At 38.5% G+C, this 13,947-nt stretch overlaps 1 protein-coding gene across 2 annotated transcripts; it reads left to right on the top strand.

Annotated features, from left to right (window-relative positions):
* The first annotated feature begins 6,718 nt into the window (after positions 1-6,718).
* On the top strand, positions 6,719-13,485 carry LOC108105864 (sodium-dependent nutrient amino acid transporter 1). 2 transcript variants are annotated; one of them, XM_017212637.2, is made up of 7 exons: positions 6,719-7,181; positions 9,383-9,485; positions 9,538-9,841; positions 10,120-10,366; positions 11,970-12,711; positions 12,777-13,053; positions 13,110-13,485. In XM_017212637.2, exons 2-7 carry the CDS (start codon positions 9,402-9,404, stop codon positions 13,352-13,354), a joined length of 1,899 nt encoding a protein of 632 aa, XP_017068126.2. In that variant the 5' UTR covers positions 6,719-7,181; positions 9,383-9,401; the 3' UTR covers positions 13,355-13,485. The 2 variants fall into 2 exon arrangements, with proteins under 2 accessions (XP_017068126.2, XP_017068127.2); XM_017212638.2 differs by having other exon boundaries at positions 9,150-9,485.
* The last annotated feature ends 462 nt before the right edge of the window (positions 13,486-13,947 follow it).

Genomic DNA, 13,947 nt, shown 5'->3' with positions numbered 1-13,947 from the left:
ACCCAACAAAGTTCTCTGCGAAGAACACTTCATAAATGATTTGTTAAAAGAAAAATTAAGTGCTAGCAACCCAGACTATGGAAATTAATTTCTTAAGGAATAAGTGGATTTATGTTAAGGGGAAATTCTTATATCTAAGAAATGACTACGTTTTAACGTTATTTTGTTTAAAATGTTAATTATATTCCCTAAAAAAAAAAGTTAAGAAAATCAATTCAATTTTTAAAGTAATGTTAGTTAAGTTTAAGCTAGAAGGTTGCACAGATATTTAGTATTATAGTATTATATTATAGAAAAAACCTATATTCCCTTAGTCCTTCATGTTACTCCTTATCGACCAGCAAGAACTGTTTGACATGTCAGAGGCAAAAACGCTGCCATAGAAACAATAATTGAATATAATTTGGGATGGAAATCAAATAAATGCAAAAAGAAATCAAATATGTCAAAGAGAAGGAGGAGCATGTAAATGTGTGCGAAGTTTCGATTCAAATATGTTTATCTATAATAGAAATACATGTCTGAATGATTTTAGATCTATATATAAAGTAGCTATATAAATAATAATAGTGGCAAAATCAAAATGCAAATGCAAGTTCGCATATTTATTACGTGACTGAGAAAAAAATGTAGGGAATGAGTTTTTCCATTAAAACTTCCTTAGCTACCCTAAAAAAGGGAATAAAATACATATTAAATACAATAATATTTTGTTTCGCCGTTGATATATAAGAAATTTTATATAAAACTCGTGTTAAAATATACTTTCTCGATGGTGTCCTACATTCAGAACTGCCTTCAGTAAGGGCAAAAAATATAAGTTAAATAAAAATAAATATGAATATACGTTGCTGGCTCCAGGATGCATCAACACAATGGAGGAAACCAAGCTAACCCCGCAAAAGCCCTCTGCTTTCTCCTGAATCACCAACCTAAAAATCACGCATGACAAAATGCCAAAGTGCCAGCTACAACCATATTTACAGAAGCAGCAGCAACAGCAGCAACCAAATATTGGAAGAAATTTTGAACTGGTTTTCTCCCCTTTCTAGCCATTTCTTCTTTTTCGGCCGCAGCAGCAATGACTTTTTACAATTTTCATATGAAATGAACCATTAAATTGAATTGGCATTAAAATTATGTGCATGCTGGTGAACGAAACACAAAATATACACACATATATGTATATAGAAAAAAGGGGAGATATTTTCGTAGCTTTTGGCACTTTGCATACGACTAGCCAAAACCCATTCGAGTTCGAGTTATTTGCATTTTTATTACAACAACTGCGAAAGCAGTTGGAGCTGCAAATAATAAAAGAAGACGTAGAGGGAAAAAATTCAAATAAATGTTTGTTAAGTATTTTCGAATTGAGTTCCATGCACACCCGCCCAAACATTCATACACGCATTAGGCCAAAGTGAATAGGAAACCGTTTAGATCCATGCACCTGCTGCTTCACAGCCACAACATCGCAAATGGCAATAACAGCAAAACCCTCATGGCAACGACAGCGACAGATGTGGGCATAACAAAGGTACTGGAATATGAAAAGGGCATCTTATATTATGGTTTAAGATATCGAGTTCTTGTGGAGCCAAAATAGAATATTTTAAAATAGCAGGAAACTATCTAAGGCAGGTCTTATTTTCCTTTATTGAGATTCCAAGAGTTTTTTGTTCAGCTGGCAATAACAAGTAAGAGAATACCTATTCATTATATAGAATGTTAGTACTTTTTATAATTTAAAAGAAGGGTATCTATGTCCGAAAGACAATAATTAATGCCATTTATACCTTATTTTAGTTTTGGGCACTTAAAACTACAAATGATGGGCGACTGTCGGCCACAATTGGTTTCCCCTAACTTCAGCTTTGTCCAACGCATTTTCCAGACCATCAATTGTGGTTTGCTTTTCGCATTTTGCTCGCCTTTGGCTGTTTAACCCTCTGGCAGCCAGACCCTTTTCGGTTTCGATGCCACGATGTCCTCGCACTAGTTGCAGGCATCGCGTGTCTCTAATGACCCGCGACAATGGACGCTTACGAAATTTTGGGGCACCGCCTCCTTTTGCATATTGCACTGCAGCTGACATAAAATTGCAGTCGCCATCGCAGCACGGACAAAACACCAAGCCACTCGATGCCGCATATTCGAAAGCCACTTTTGCAGGCGGGCTTCCAGGCATTGCAGTTTATTGGTTCGCAGTTCTAACTTCAAAAAGGGGCAACGGAAGTTGGTCACTCAAATGCAGACGTTGGTGTCTTTTCCAGTTAAGTGGCACAAGTTTTCAGTTCGACTTGGTGGAAATGTAATTAGGAACGATTAAGTCGAGTCTCTTTATATCCCTATTTTAAGACTATTTCAAAAAATTGTACATTAAGGAGATCAATTCAAGAAAAATGCACACGGCGTATACTTTAATTGTGTACTAACATTAATTTTAGTATATTTGTTCTTATATCATTTAAATTATATATTGAAATTATATTGAAATAATTAAAAATTTTACTAGCATGCTTATAAAAAACCTTTAATTTTTTATGGCTACTGAGCAGTAAGCATCTTCCGGCTCCTTTGCCATGCATCAAATATTCTTAAAAATAAATATAGCTAAAAGAGTGCCTTACCTTTTTCCCAATTTTCCCATTACCGGCGAATAAATGAAACTCAAGACGGATTCCCCATCGCTTAGCCAGCTTCAAAATGATTTTATTCCCTTTCCACTAGAGACTTGAGTGCCTGTCAATGGGTTCGATGCCACTTGAATCAGTTTGCGTGAAAGAAACGACAAAAAGGCGAAATCCTTTTCATGTTTTGACGTTATTTAATTAACAAGCAATTTGTTTCGGCCCGTTGCTAATTAGGCGCGCCCCATCAAAGGCAGCAGAAGACAAAAGTCTGGCGATGCATCGAAGCGAGCTCGGATTTCGCCCAGCTTCTTAACCCTTGACAACTTGAACGCCTTCCAGACACATTTCCATTTTCACACTCAACGTGCCGAAAACAATTAAACGAAAAGGAGCCTTAAAAAGGAAGCAGTCGAAAAAAAAGCAAAGTAAAAAAACATTCCTTTGTCCTTAGGGAATCCTTTCAAGTTTCGGTGAATTGCGATTGATGGTGTTAAAGGAAGAGGGAAATTATGGGTGTGTATACCCCGAAAGGCGAACGCACACTTTCAGCTGAGAAATCGCACTCCTCGTGGAACCAATTCGTTTGACAGGAACGTTGTCCGAGAATTTGAGGAACTCCCAATTCGCAGCGGCAAACTTGCGAACTGCACGCACCACAAGAGTCAGCTAACTATAACAACTTACGTTGCATGCCTCTTTGAGTCGAACAACAGCTATAACAACTTGCACAGCATTAGTGGTGCGACGGCTCTGGTTCCCATTCAAAGCTGCACTTGGGGAATTTTCAATCGTTCGGGGATTGTTACTGAAATGAAATTGATTACTAACGAAGTACCAAAGATATGGAAGGCATTAAGAAATATAAAAACAGATTAGAAATCTTTTACTCAACCAAATGACTTCTCTTCTAAAATTAAAAAGAAATACTAAAACGACAACACTGCGTATGAGTAATAATATATGCTCGAAGATGATTACATTCCCAAAACGGTTAACTAATATTAAAGTATTTCCAATGTTTTAAATCCTTTTGAACAGTGTACGAGTGGAATCGTTGTCATGGTCACGTTCAGCATCTGGTGCTGCTTCCGGATGGCGCTCCGCACGAACGGACGATGAATGGCGGCCATGTTCCGAGTTCCATGCTCCATGCACCAACCGCAACAATTGTCAAACAAGCCAGAAAAATAGCGGCTTTCTGCTGCATCTCCTCCTGCCACTTTTGCTGGTCCTCCAAAAGCCGCGGGCACTTTTGATGCAGTGCTTATTATGCTCTAAAATTTTTTTTCTTTTCCAAGCTCGTTTTTGGTGTCTAAGCAGTGATTTTATTTCTCTTTAGACTTTCTTTATTGAAATTTAATTTCATTTATGTATCCTGTGGTCTCGATTAATCAATCATTCAGTATAGTACATAGGCAAAGTGATGGGCTGATCATCGGCGCCCAGTTAAAAAAATATTCTTTAATTTTTTAAGATGCAGAATTTTAAATTATTACAATATTAAGTATGCTTTTGTGATGAATAGAAATTATAAATGATTTATAATTCTAAAGCCGTACGGTAAAATGGAAAAGAAACAAAAGCCAATTGAAAAGAACAAAAAAAATATGTGTGAAAAATAATGCAATAAGAGTAGGAACGAAAAAGTATATTAAAAACAGGAATTTAAAATGTTTTAAAGAGAATATTAAAAAAATGCATATGATTAATACAGTTTGATGATGGAACTTTTCTGTCAGTTGAAAGTTACTATAACATTGACAATTTAACAAGCAAATTAAGCCATTTCCTTTATTCAGCTATTTACTTTTAATGCGACCCCGAAAATGAACTACAAAAATAAGTGGCCCAGAATCATTTTCAATTAGCGCTCGGCTTGGGACATTTATGGGATTTGTCCAATATATAATTTGAGGAAAACTTTGTTTTATGGTTCCGTGGCTTTTTGAGCCCGCAAATAAACATTTGGGTAATGCTCACAGTTTGTCCCATTGGCTGTTATGCAAAAGTTGTAAACGAAAATGACGGCGAGGAGTCCGGAGGAGCATCTGGAAATCCTGTTTTATGCCCCGACGCCCCTTCCCGAGCACCTCGTCCTTCTCTCAGCCAAAGTTGCCGCAGTAATAAAGGAGATTACCTTGCACATAACATGTGAGTAGCCGGGAGTTGGTTGAGTCGGAGATAGAGGGAGATTGGGCACAGACTGAAATGATTTCTGACTTGGCCACAAAAGCCAAAGGAGCCTTTGAGGCGGTTGGACATGGATATCCTGGACTTTGCAGATTCTGCTGCCAAAAGAAAGTTACACAGTTCAGACAGCAAGTTCAGAGGAAATGCATTCAGAAGTGGTGAAAAAATTATAAACGAAAGTTTCGCACTTCTTTTTTGGAAGGATAAACGCTTACCACAATGGGATCTCCGTTAGCTGTAATTAAATTATGGTGTTATGTTATATCATACTTTGTAATAAGGCAACTGAGAAAGAACGAGTGCTACCTTAATTAAACCTATTTTAGTTGATTTTTATTTTTAAACCTTCGTAAATCATATTTACTGTGACTTGATTAGTTCTTTGCTTTTTGAATTAAATTTACAAATTTGTAAGCTTTAATTTGTCATTATATTCAGTCTTTCCTTGGCGAAACCTTTTATCACCAATGCCAATGTCCACTGGGAAACTTTAAACCCTTACCTCTTGACAGAAACTTTTTGTGGTGTTGCAATATTTAAATTATAGTTAAAGTAAAAATAGCAATCTGTAAGTTTTTCGGTCTCAGCTACCGTCATTTAATTTGGTAGCAACAACAACAAGTTCAGCAGCAACTAAGCCAGAGACTTAACAATTTCTTAGCCAAGACTTTTGCTTAGTTTTTAATTGCAATTAAAAAGTTGTATACCCGAGAGAAAGGGTGAGAGAGGAAAAGATGAAGGGCGGTAGATCACACATAGCGACGTCCATTTGGTTGGGCTCCAAGGAGTGGACTGTTTGGCCAGTTGGTCCAGTTTTGTCACCCCCAAGGTCCCAGTCATAATGACAAAAACCGACACCCAGTGAGATGGCAATAGGAGAAGAACACTGGATGTTGCATTCGAGAAGGGTGTGTGGAAAATTCCACAGTGGCTCAGAGTGAACCGCAAAATGGCCATGCAACCAATTTTCTAGCATAAAACAAGCTAACTTCTCAGTAAACCCCGAACCCTTGGTCCATCGTCTCGGTCTCTAGCACATCGGCAAAATGCTCTTTGCAGACTTAATGATTTTTGGCTTAAAGTTTTACCAGTTAGCAGTATTTTTGCAAGTAGTTAACATTTTATGAGACAAACCACCCCATACACCACCTTCACTTCGACCGAAATTCCCCTGGGGGCTTTGTTTTATGCATTTCTCAGCTAGCCAACGAAGAACTTACTTGCTCTCCGGCGCTTCTCCTATCTTATGGGGGAAATCAACGGCATGGCATAGCCAGACTAAGACCAAGACCAAGACGATGACGACATACAAAAACGAAGCGAAACTTGATAAAAACTTTTATCATAACAATTTGTGTTGTTTTGCTTAGCTGCTGCTACTGCTCCTTGTGCTTCCACTGCCCAAATAAGAACAATGGCTGTATGTGTGTATTTGGTGTGTGTAATGAGAAAAGTGTAAGTGCATAGCCCAGGGCTAAAAGAAAGCTGGAGTCCGGCGCTTAAAGCCAGTAATTTGAGATCTAGCATTGAAAGTGCCTTAAAAAGTTGAAATAAATAAAAATAAATAAAATCAATAATACGAAATATAAAAATGTATACCCATTAATTAGAAATATTGTTTAAGTGTTTTAAGATAGAAACTGATCGAATATCATATATTTTTTCATTAACCAAGACATGAACCTCACGAAAATTTTACCTTTAGCAAAGTCAACCACCAAAATATCGTCTTGATCAGTCGACAAAGACCCGAACCCAATACTCATCAAACTGTAGGTTAAGCTTTCACCTATATTACTGGCACTAACGATGGCTGAAACAGCGACGGCTCTAGAGTCAAGTTCACAATAAAACCATCGAAACCTTGCCCTGGCTCATTCAGTTGGCTGCTGGCACTCGGCTTGGTTTTTTGGCTCACATGATCGGGAAACGCGTTTCGCGGCAAAAAGGCTCTTGCAATAATAACGGGTTTCTCGGATGCGACCCTCTCAGCTCGGAAGCTTTTCCAAAATCTCGTGTCTGCAGATGTCCAACACTAAAAATCGTATTGTTCCCAAAACAATTGTATTTAAACAAGAATTACTTTTTACATTTGTTGAGCATTCAGCCTTGGTTTTGGGCAAAGAGTTTTAATTAAACAAGTATAAACTGCAGCCGGTTCGAAGCGGTTCAAGCCGCCTGGGTACAGGTACCTTACCTACATCAACGACAACTAACTGAAAACAAAACAGAAAACAAAAAACACCTGCAAATCAGCATAAGCTCAATTGTCGCCTAGTGAAGTGAACCGAAGTGAAGGTGTTAAAGCCCATAGCGTACGAAGAATATCGAGTATAAGAAGAGCTGAAACAAAACCAGGTAAGACACCATAAATCAGCTCAAGGAAGTTGTGAACATGCAAATTAAGCTGTGCCAGCCGTGTCTATAAAGCTGAAGATCTATACAAAAATAACTTATTTCGAGTTTACATATATTAAATTCAATTTGATTAACAGAAGATATAACTATCGTTATTTTTAACGTGTTTGTTTGTGTCTTTAATCTTTTATTTTTAATTAACTATAAATTTCCTGCTTATATTCATGTATTGCAACTTTTTTAGCTCATATGTTGCATCGTCTTAACATAACATCATAGGCGCATAACAATTTGTACAATTTTGTTTGACCTTTTCCACCGTTACCACTATGTCAATAATGACGTATACGCAACGTGGGTAACAAAATCATAACACTGAATGCATACATATTTAATGGTGATTCGTCTATCGATCGTTACCGACCGTTTGTTTTGGCAGTGAGCGCAACAAGTTGGCCATATAAAAACACGTTTTTGCATACTAATGCCCTGACGGTAGTCGATTGAAGTGTTTGGGATCCAAACTGAGTAAATCTGAATTTGTTTTATGCCATCATCCATTTGAATATGGGCGTAAAACGACTTGCTATGCAGGAAAATGATAAATAAAATGAAATAATAATTTGATTAGAGCAAAATAATCATTTCCTTTACACCTTTTTGGCTTATCCCAACATCGTGTAAGTTAAGATGAAACCAGACTTAACTGCTTATAACCACCACTATAATGACGTCACGTCTGCCATTCTCTATATTTTTTCCAAAGAAGTCAAATAAAAGCAAAAGAATAGAGTTCTGAGTGCCATGACTCATCTGGCGGGGGAAATCACTTTTTGTCTCAGCCTCAGCCATTAAGATCGAAATATATTTAAGCAGAATCAAAAACCAGTTTGATAATGAGCAAAACAAAAAATAAAATAAATGCAAATGTTTTATTGCGGATTTAGACGTCAATCATAAATAATTATTCCAGGTACTCAGAGAGAAGACTTTAAGAAAAATATTCAATATATTATAGAGGCTGAAGAGTGTGTCTGGGAGACTTATTATCAACTCATTTCTAAGTTTTCGATTATGTTATAGTTTCTAAGAAAGTTATCTATCCTGATTATTCTTATTACTAAGGTGTAACTTTTTGTATCTTTATTGCAGTACGATGTAACTCTTATAGCAATCTTTTCTAACTGCTGCCAATTATAAAATGTATTCTGAGTCATAAACATTCTGCTATCTCAACCAAACACTTCATCACATATGTATATGTTATTGTCTTCAATACATTTTTATTTGCAATTTAGCAGATAGTAATTGAAAGAATAACTTTTAAGTAATTGAAAACTTTTATATTTATATGGAAATAAAGTTTTTCATTAATTACAAGAAAAACACAAAGTACTAAAGGAAATTTCCTAGAAAGTTAAATAGCATTGTCTTAGACAATCAAAACAAATTTAATTGGCAAGACAAAGTGCGATCGAAAAACGTGCCCCTTTACGGCAAATTAATAATTGTAAATAAATGCAAACGAGACGTGTCAATATTTCGCTCTCATGTCAACCGGTTGGCCAGTTCAAACATAGCTACCTATATATTTTCTGTGCATACAAATGTAGCCAAACAAATATAAAATATAAATTTATATATCACTCACGGGCTTACCAGTTTTATCACCCACACCAATTAACAGTTTGCCACAGTAAATCCAACGAGGTGTAAATTGTTTAAGTGATTCAGCAAATAAAAGTCTTTATCTTTAGTTCATTCAAATAATTGTACAAACTCGAGCAACGAAAGTTATTTATTATACAAATTTGCATATTTTGTTGGACTTTTATTTGAATAAAAGTATAGCTACATGACATTATATATCAACAAGAATAAGTTCAGAACATTGTTTAAATGTTGAATTTAAAGAATTCTTTTGCAAATTTTCCAGTGGATTAAAACATTAAAATTCCTCTTATCAAGGCCAGACAAGTGCCATAATTTCAGTATCTAAAGGGCAATGCAGCGACCCTCTCTCTTTGTATCTGTCTAAACATCTAAGTTTATCTGGCTCGTGACAGTGACATCATTTCTTATCTCCAAGATCAGTGGGTTTAGTCTGATTGTCAGTTATACGGCTCCAACAAAGAACATCCCGAAAAGTGCCCACTTAGTTCTAGACCACAACTCGATACTAACAGAGCGAATAATTTCAGTTGGATTTTCTTTGACAATATGGAATCGTCGAATAGGAACCACCTAAATCCAGCCTTTGTGGGCGACGATGGACGCAGTACGGCCAGTACAGTGGAGATTTCGGTATGAAATGGTAGCCACATAATCCATGAGTCAACTAATCATCGTTCCATAGGCCAACAATCCTGCCCTGCGAGATAATTCCGATGACCAGGAGGCAGGGAAATTGCCCGAGGAGCGTGCCACCTGGGGCAAGGGCGTGGAGTTCCTAATGTCCTGCATTGCCATGTCCGTTGGCCTGGGAAACGTGTGGCGATTCCCCTTCACTGCCCTCGATAATGGCGGTGGCGCCTTCCTTATTCCATATCTCATTGTCCTGTTCCTGATTGGCAAACCGATTTACTATCTGGAAATGGTAATTGGCCAGTTTTCCAGTCGCGGCTCGGTAAAGGTATTCGATTTGTGCCCGGCCATGAAAGGTAAGAGCGTTACAGATTTCATTTATGTCAGTTCGAAGTTGTCATACTCTTGTGAGGTAATCTACAAATTCCAATTCAAGTTTTTAAAGTAAAGTAACCTTTAAAAGTGAAAATATAAGTTAAGTTAAAAACCAATTTGTGAAAATATTTAAAGTTTTCTTCAAAAATCAAACAACCTCTTACAATCAAGAGCATGGCAACAACGAGCTGCAGAAAGTACATCGTCATTTTGTTCATCAACTCGCCTGCCTGTCCCAAATACGCGACCACAACTATAGGTGTCGGAATCGGCCAGGTGATATCTATATCCATGGTGACCACCTACTATGTGGCCATAATGGGCATAACCCTGCGCTATCTGTACGATTCGTTCCGGTCACCGTTGCCATGGTCCGAGTGCCGGCCAGAGTGGCAGTCCTCCTGCGTGGCGTCCAGTCTGGGAAACACCTCCCAGTTGGTCAGCCCGGTGGACATGGAAAAGTTGCTCCAGCAGCAGCCGGTGGCATCCGCCGAGTTGTATTTTCTGTAAGTGGTTTGTTCTCTTTCTGTGGTTGTTGTTGCCCCGGGGCCCTGTGTTATTGTGGATTGGTTGGTTGGTGGTGTTGCAGCGGCATGTTTTTCGGTAGTGGTAAAATGTGTGGGTGTTTGTGCACTGTGGGTAATCTTATCGCGATGCTCGGAACTCGAAATCACAGCGGCATACTCAAGTTTATGGCCAGGCGAACAAAGGCGCGGAATGTCCGCTTTATTACGCGACTAATTGAATGAGTAACCGCATCCCTCTGCCGGCAATTATGGCGCCTATTACCATCAATTGTGGGCCAATGGCTCTGCAATAGAGCGTTGCGATTGCAACAGCCAAACAGAAAGTGATTCCATCTACTTGCAGTACAATTGACAACGTCAATACTTGCATCCAATTTGTAAAGGGGCGGTATTCCGAACAGTTTGAATCACTCAATCACAACAAAGTATGGCCTTGACCTAAACTTGAATTATGTGTTATTATCGAAATGCAAAAATTTCATTTTCACTACCCTTAAACTTGGTTTTCTTTAGTCTCGCGAGAGTCGCGATAAATACTTTTTACTTCTACTTATTAAATACTTCTCTAACAGAGATAGCTTCAACGACAGAAATAAACACACAAATAACATATAGTAGAAAAGTATCAACATTAAATGTCATTACTAACTCTTCAGGTATAACATTTAATTTTATTTCGATAACTCTACTTAAGGACATTAGAGTCTTTAGTTACTCTTGCCAGTAACATTATTTCTTAAAAGTCTTAAAATTTACTCAACCAAACATATCATAGTGATTAAATCAATTCCAAATAATATTAATTTGTTTAACTACCCTCAACCGAAGAGTATCCCCAAGCAACCACACCCCAAACGCTATTAACCGAATTATGTATTAAGATTCTCTATCTTAGTCATCGAAAATTCACACCCTAATTAATCAAAATGCTCTCCCATAACTCTTTTCTATCTCATTTGATTTGTGTTTAAACTCTTTCTTTCCGTAACTCGTTTGTAATCGAATGGAAAAAAGGTGTTGGAGCCGGCCAGGCGTTCCAGGTGTTCATGCTCAGCACTTACTATGCCGCTCTGGTAGCGATAATTGGCCGATATTTCATTGAATCATTCCGAAACCCATTGCCCTGGGCCACATGCCGAGCGGAATGGGGTAGCCATTGCATTAACTCAGCCCCCGAAGCGGGTAATTGGTCCCAAGTGGATAGCGATGATCAGCGCCCCCAAAATTACACAATGAATTCACAAAACGATCGGGTCATCACCAGTTCGGAATGGTACTTTGTGTAAGTGCTAAGTGCTGCGGCTGTGACGCTTTCTGGGAAATGCACTAGCTGACTGCCTTTATGACTAATGTCGGGTTTTCACGTAATAGAATCAGAAATATTGAGGTTTTTCTATGGTTTTTCTCATTAAATCTTAGCATAAAATCTTTAAAATTCCTAAGTAGTCACTTAGTTAACTTTACAGAAAATGTCATAGCCGTATGAGAATGAAATGGGTGATGGTTTTGTCTAACTGTTGTCAATTGGTGGTGGTCTTATCTCAGAGATATATTGGCTAACTATATATATTTCCCCATCTAGTAAGGAAGTTCTGCACGAGAAACCAAATATCGAAGATGGAATTGGCCTACCCAACTGGGAGCTGGTCCTCGGGCTCTTCGTCGCCTGGGCCTGTGTCTTCTTTATTATCCGCCGCGGAGTTAAGAGTTCGGGAAAGGCATCCTACTTCCTGGCCCTCTTCCCATACGTCATCATGGGTGTGCTTTTGGTACGAGCTGTAACACTACCAGGTTCCATAGATGGCATTTACTACTTTATCAAGCCGCAATGGGGAAAGATCCTGGATCCGAAGGTCTGGTACGCAGCTGTAACACAGTGCTTCTACTCCCTCTCCGTTTGTTTCGGAAACATCATCATGTACTCCTCGTTTAACAAGTTCGGACATAATGTGCATAGAGATGCGGCAATTGTTACCGGCTTGGACACTATGACATCTCTACTGGCGGGTTTTACGATTTTCGGAATCCTTGGACATCTGGCCCATGAGATTGGAACTGATGACATTGGCTCTGTGGTTAAAGGAGGTGCTGGATTGGCCTTCATCTCTTACCCCGATGCCATTGCCAAGTTCAAGCAGTTGCCACAGATCTTCTCCGTTCTATTCTTCCTTATGCTCTTCGTATTGGGCATTGGATCCAATATTGCCATGACCTCCTGCTCGGTGACCGCCATTCGGGATCGGTTTCCCAATTTCAAGCAGTGGCAGTGTTCTCTGCTAATAGCGGTAGTCAGCTTTATCATCGGACTGATGTATATAACTCCGGTAATAAGCATATATTATAATCGATTTTTTTTAAGTATTTTCTATAATATTTATGAGTGCTTTAGGGCGGCCAATATATGCTTACTTTGGTGGACTTCTTCGGCGCCTCAATGATTGCTCTTGTGCTGGGAATTGCTGAGCTCTACACGATTGGTTGGATTTATGGCACAGATCGCCTTTGCAAAGATATTGAGTTCATGTTGGGTCGCAAAGTGGGTCTCTATTGGAGACTCTGCTGGAGCATCTTAACCCCGCTAATCATGACGGTTATTTTGATTTACTTTTATGCAACATATGAACCCTTGACGTACAACAACATTATTTACCCAAACTGGGCATACAGTGAGTTTTCTAAGATAAATTTAAAGAAATCATCTGTGATTTTACTTTATTTTTAGGCATTGGCTGGATGATAACAGCATTTGGCATTCTGCAACTGCCTCTTTGGATGATTGTTGCCATTATTCGAGATCCAGGTCAATCTCTGGGAGCCAAGATCCGTGGGGCATTTACGCCTAAGAAGAACTGGGGACCTACTGATCCTCTGCTCCGAGAGCAATATCACAAGGAAATTGAAAATGAGTTGATCCCGAAGAGGGGTCAGGGAGTTTGGGCTGCCATCAAGCAAAACATTTTCGGTTGATCCATTCCAAGTGGATTCAAACTTACAACAACCGCTCATGTAAATAATCTTATATATTTTAAGTGAAAAGAATTTAAACGATCTTGTATAAATCTTAAGTCTGCCAATAAACATGATAAGTCTTTATTAAATTTGAACTTTTACTTTCAAATTATATTTGCTAAAGAATAAAAAAGGTTTTCACTAATGCCTTACTTGACTTTCTTAATCCTTCTTAAATTCAATCACCTCGCTTAACACCTTGATTAACTAGAAACGCAACTAAAGCGTAGTTCGGGTTTTCCCGAAAAGGAAAGATTAGGGTTTCCCAGTCACACCCAACCGACATTAAATAACCTCGTCTCGCTTCACTTCACTTTGACCCCACAAATTGACCGCAACATTTGACAATTTTCGGCATTTGCCAAATCCGCCGCAAAAATGGTGGCCCGGGAAAGAGATAGAGCAAATCAAGAGAAATGTTATGTACTTTGTCTCCGTTACTGTTCCAAATCAAACAAAGGCAGCGCCAGCGGAGGGTCCAATTCACAAAAGCAGACGACGGTCACTGTCATTGTCAGAGCGATGAACAGTGGTTGGGAGTTAAGATGAAA

Source organism: Drosophila eugracilis, unplaced genomic scaffold, assembly GCF_018153835.1.
Source record: "Drosophila eugracilis isolate 14026-0451.02 unplaced genomic scaffold, ASM1815383v1 contig_353, whole genome shotgun sequence".
In the NCBI taxonomy this organism is placed as follows: Eukaryota; Metazoa; Arthropoda; class Insecta; order Diptera; family Drosophilidae; genus Drosophila; species Drosophila eugracilis.
Note: the sequence above shows the minus strand (reverse complement) of the source record. Positions and strands in the feature narration are given on the sequence as shown.

What these genes read in the sequence shown, in the direction of transcription:
- LOC108105864 (XM_017212637.2), top strand. Translation starts at nt 9,402, where the DNA reads ATGGAATCGTCGAATAGGAACCACCTAAATCCAGCCTTTGTGGGCGAC. An exon ending in TCCGCCGAGTTGTATTTTCT is followed by an intron (nt 10,367 to 11,969) that starts GTAAGTGGTTTG and finishes TTCCCCATCTAG; the next exon opens with TAAGGAAGTTCTGCACGAGA. An exon ending in GACTGATGTATATAACTCCG is followed by an intron (nt 12,712 to 12,776) that starts GTAATAAGCATA and finishes TGAGTGCTTTAG; the next exon opens with GGCGGCCAATATATGCTTAC.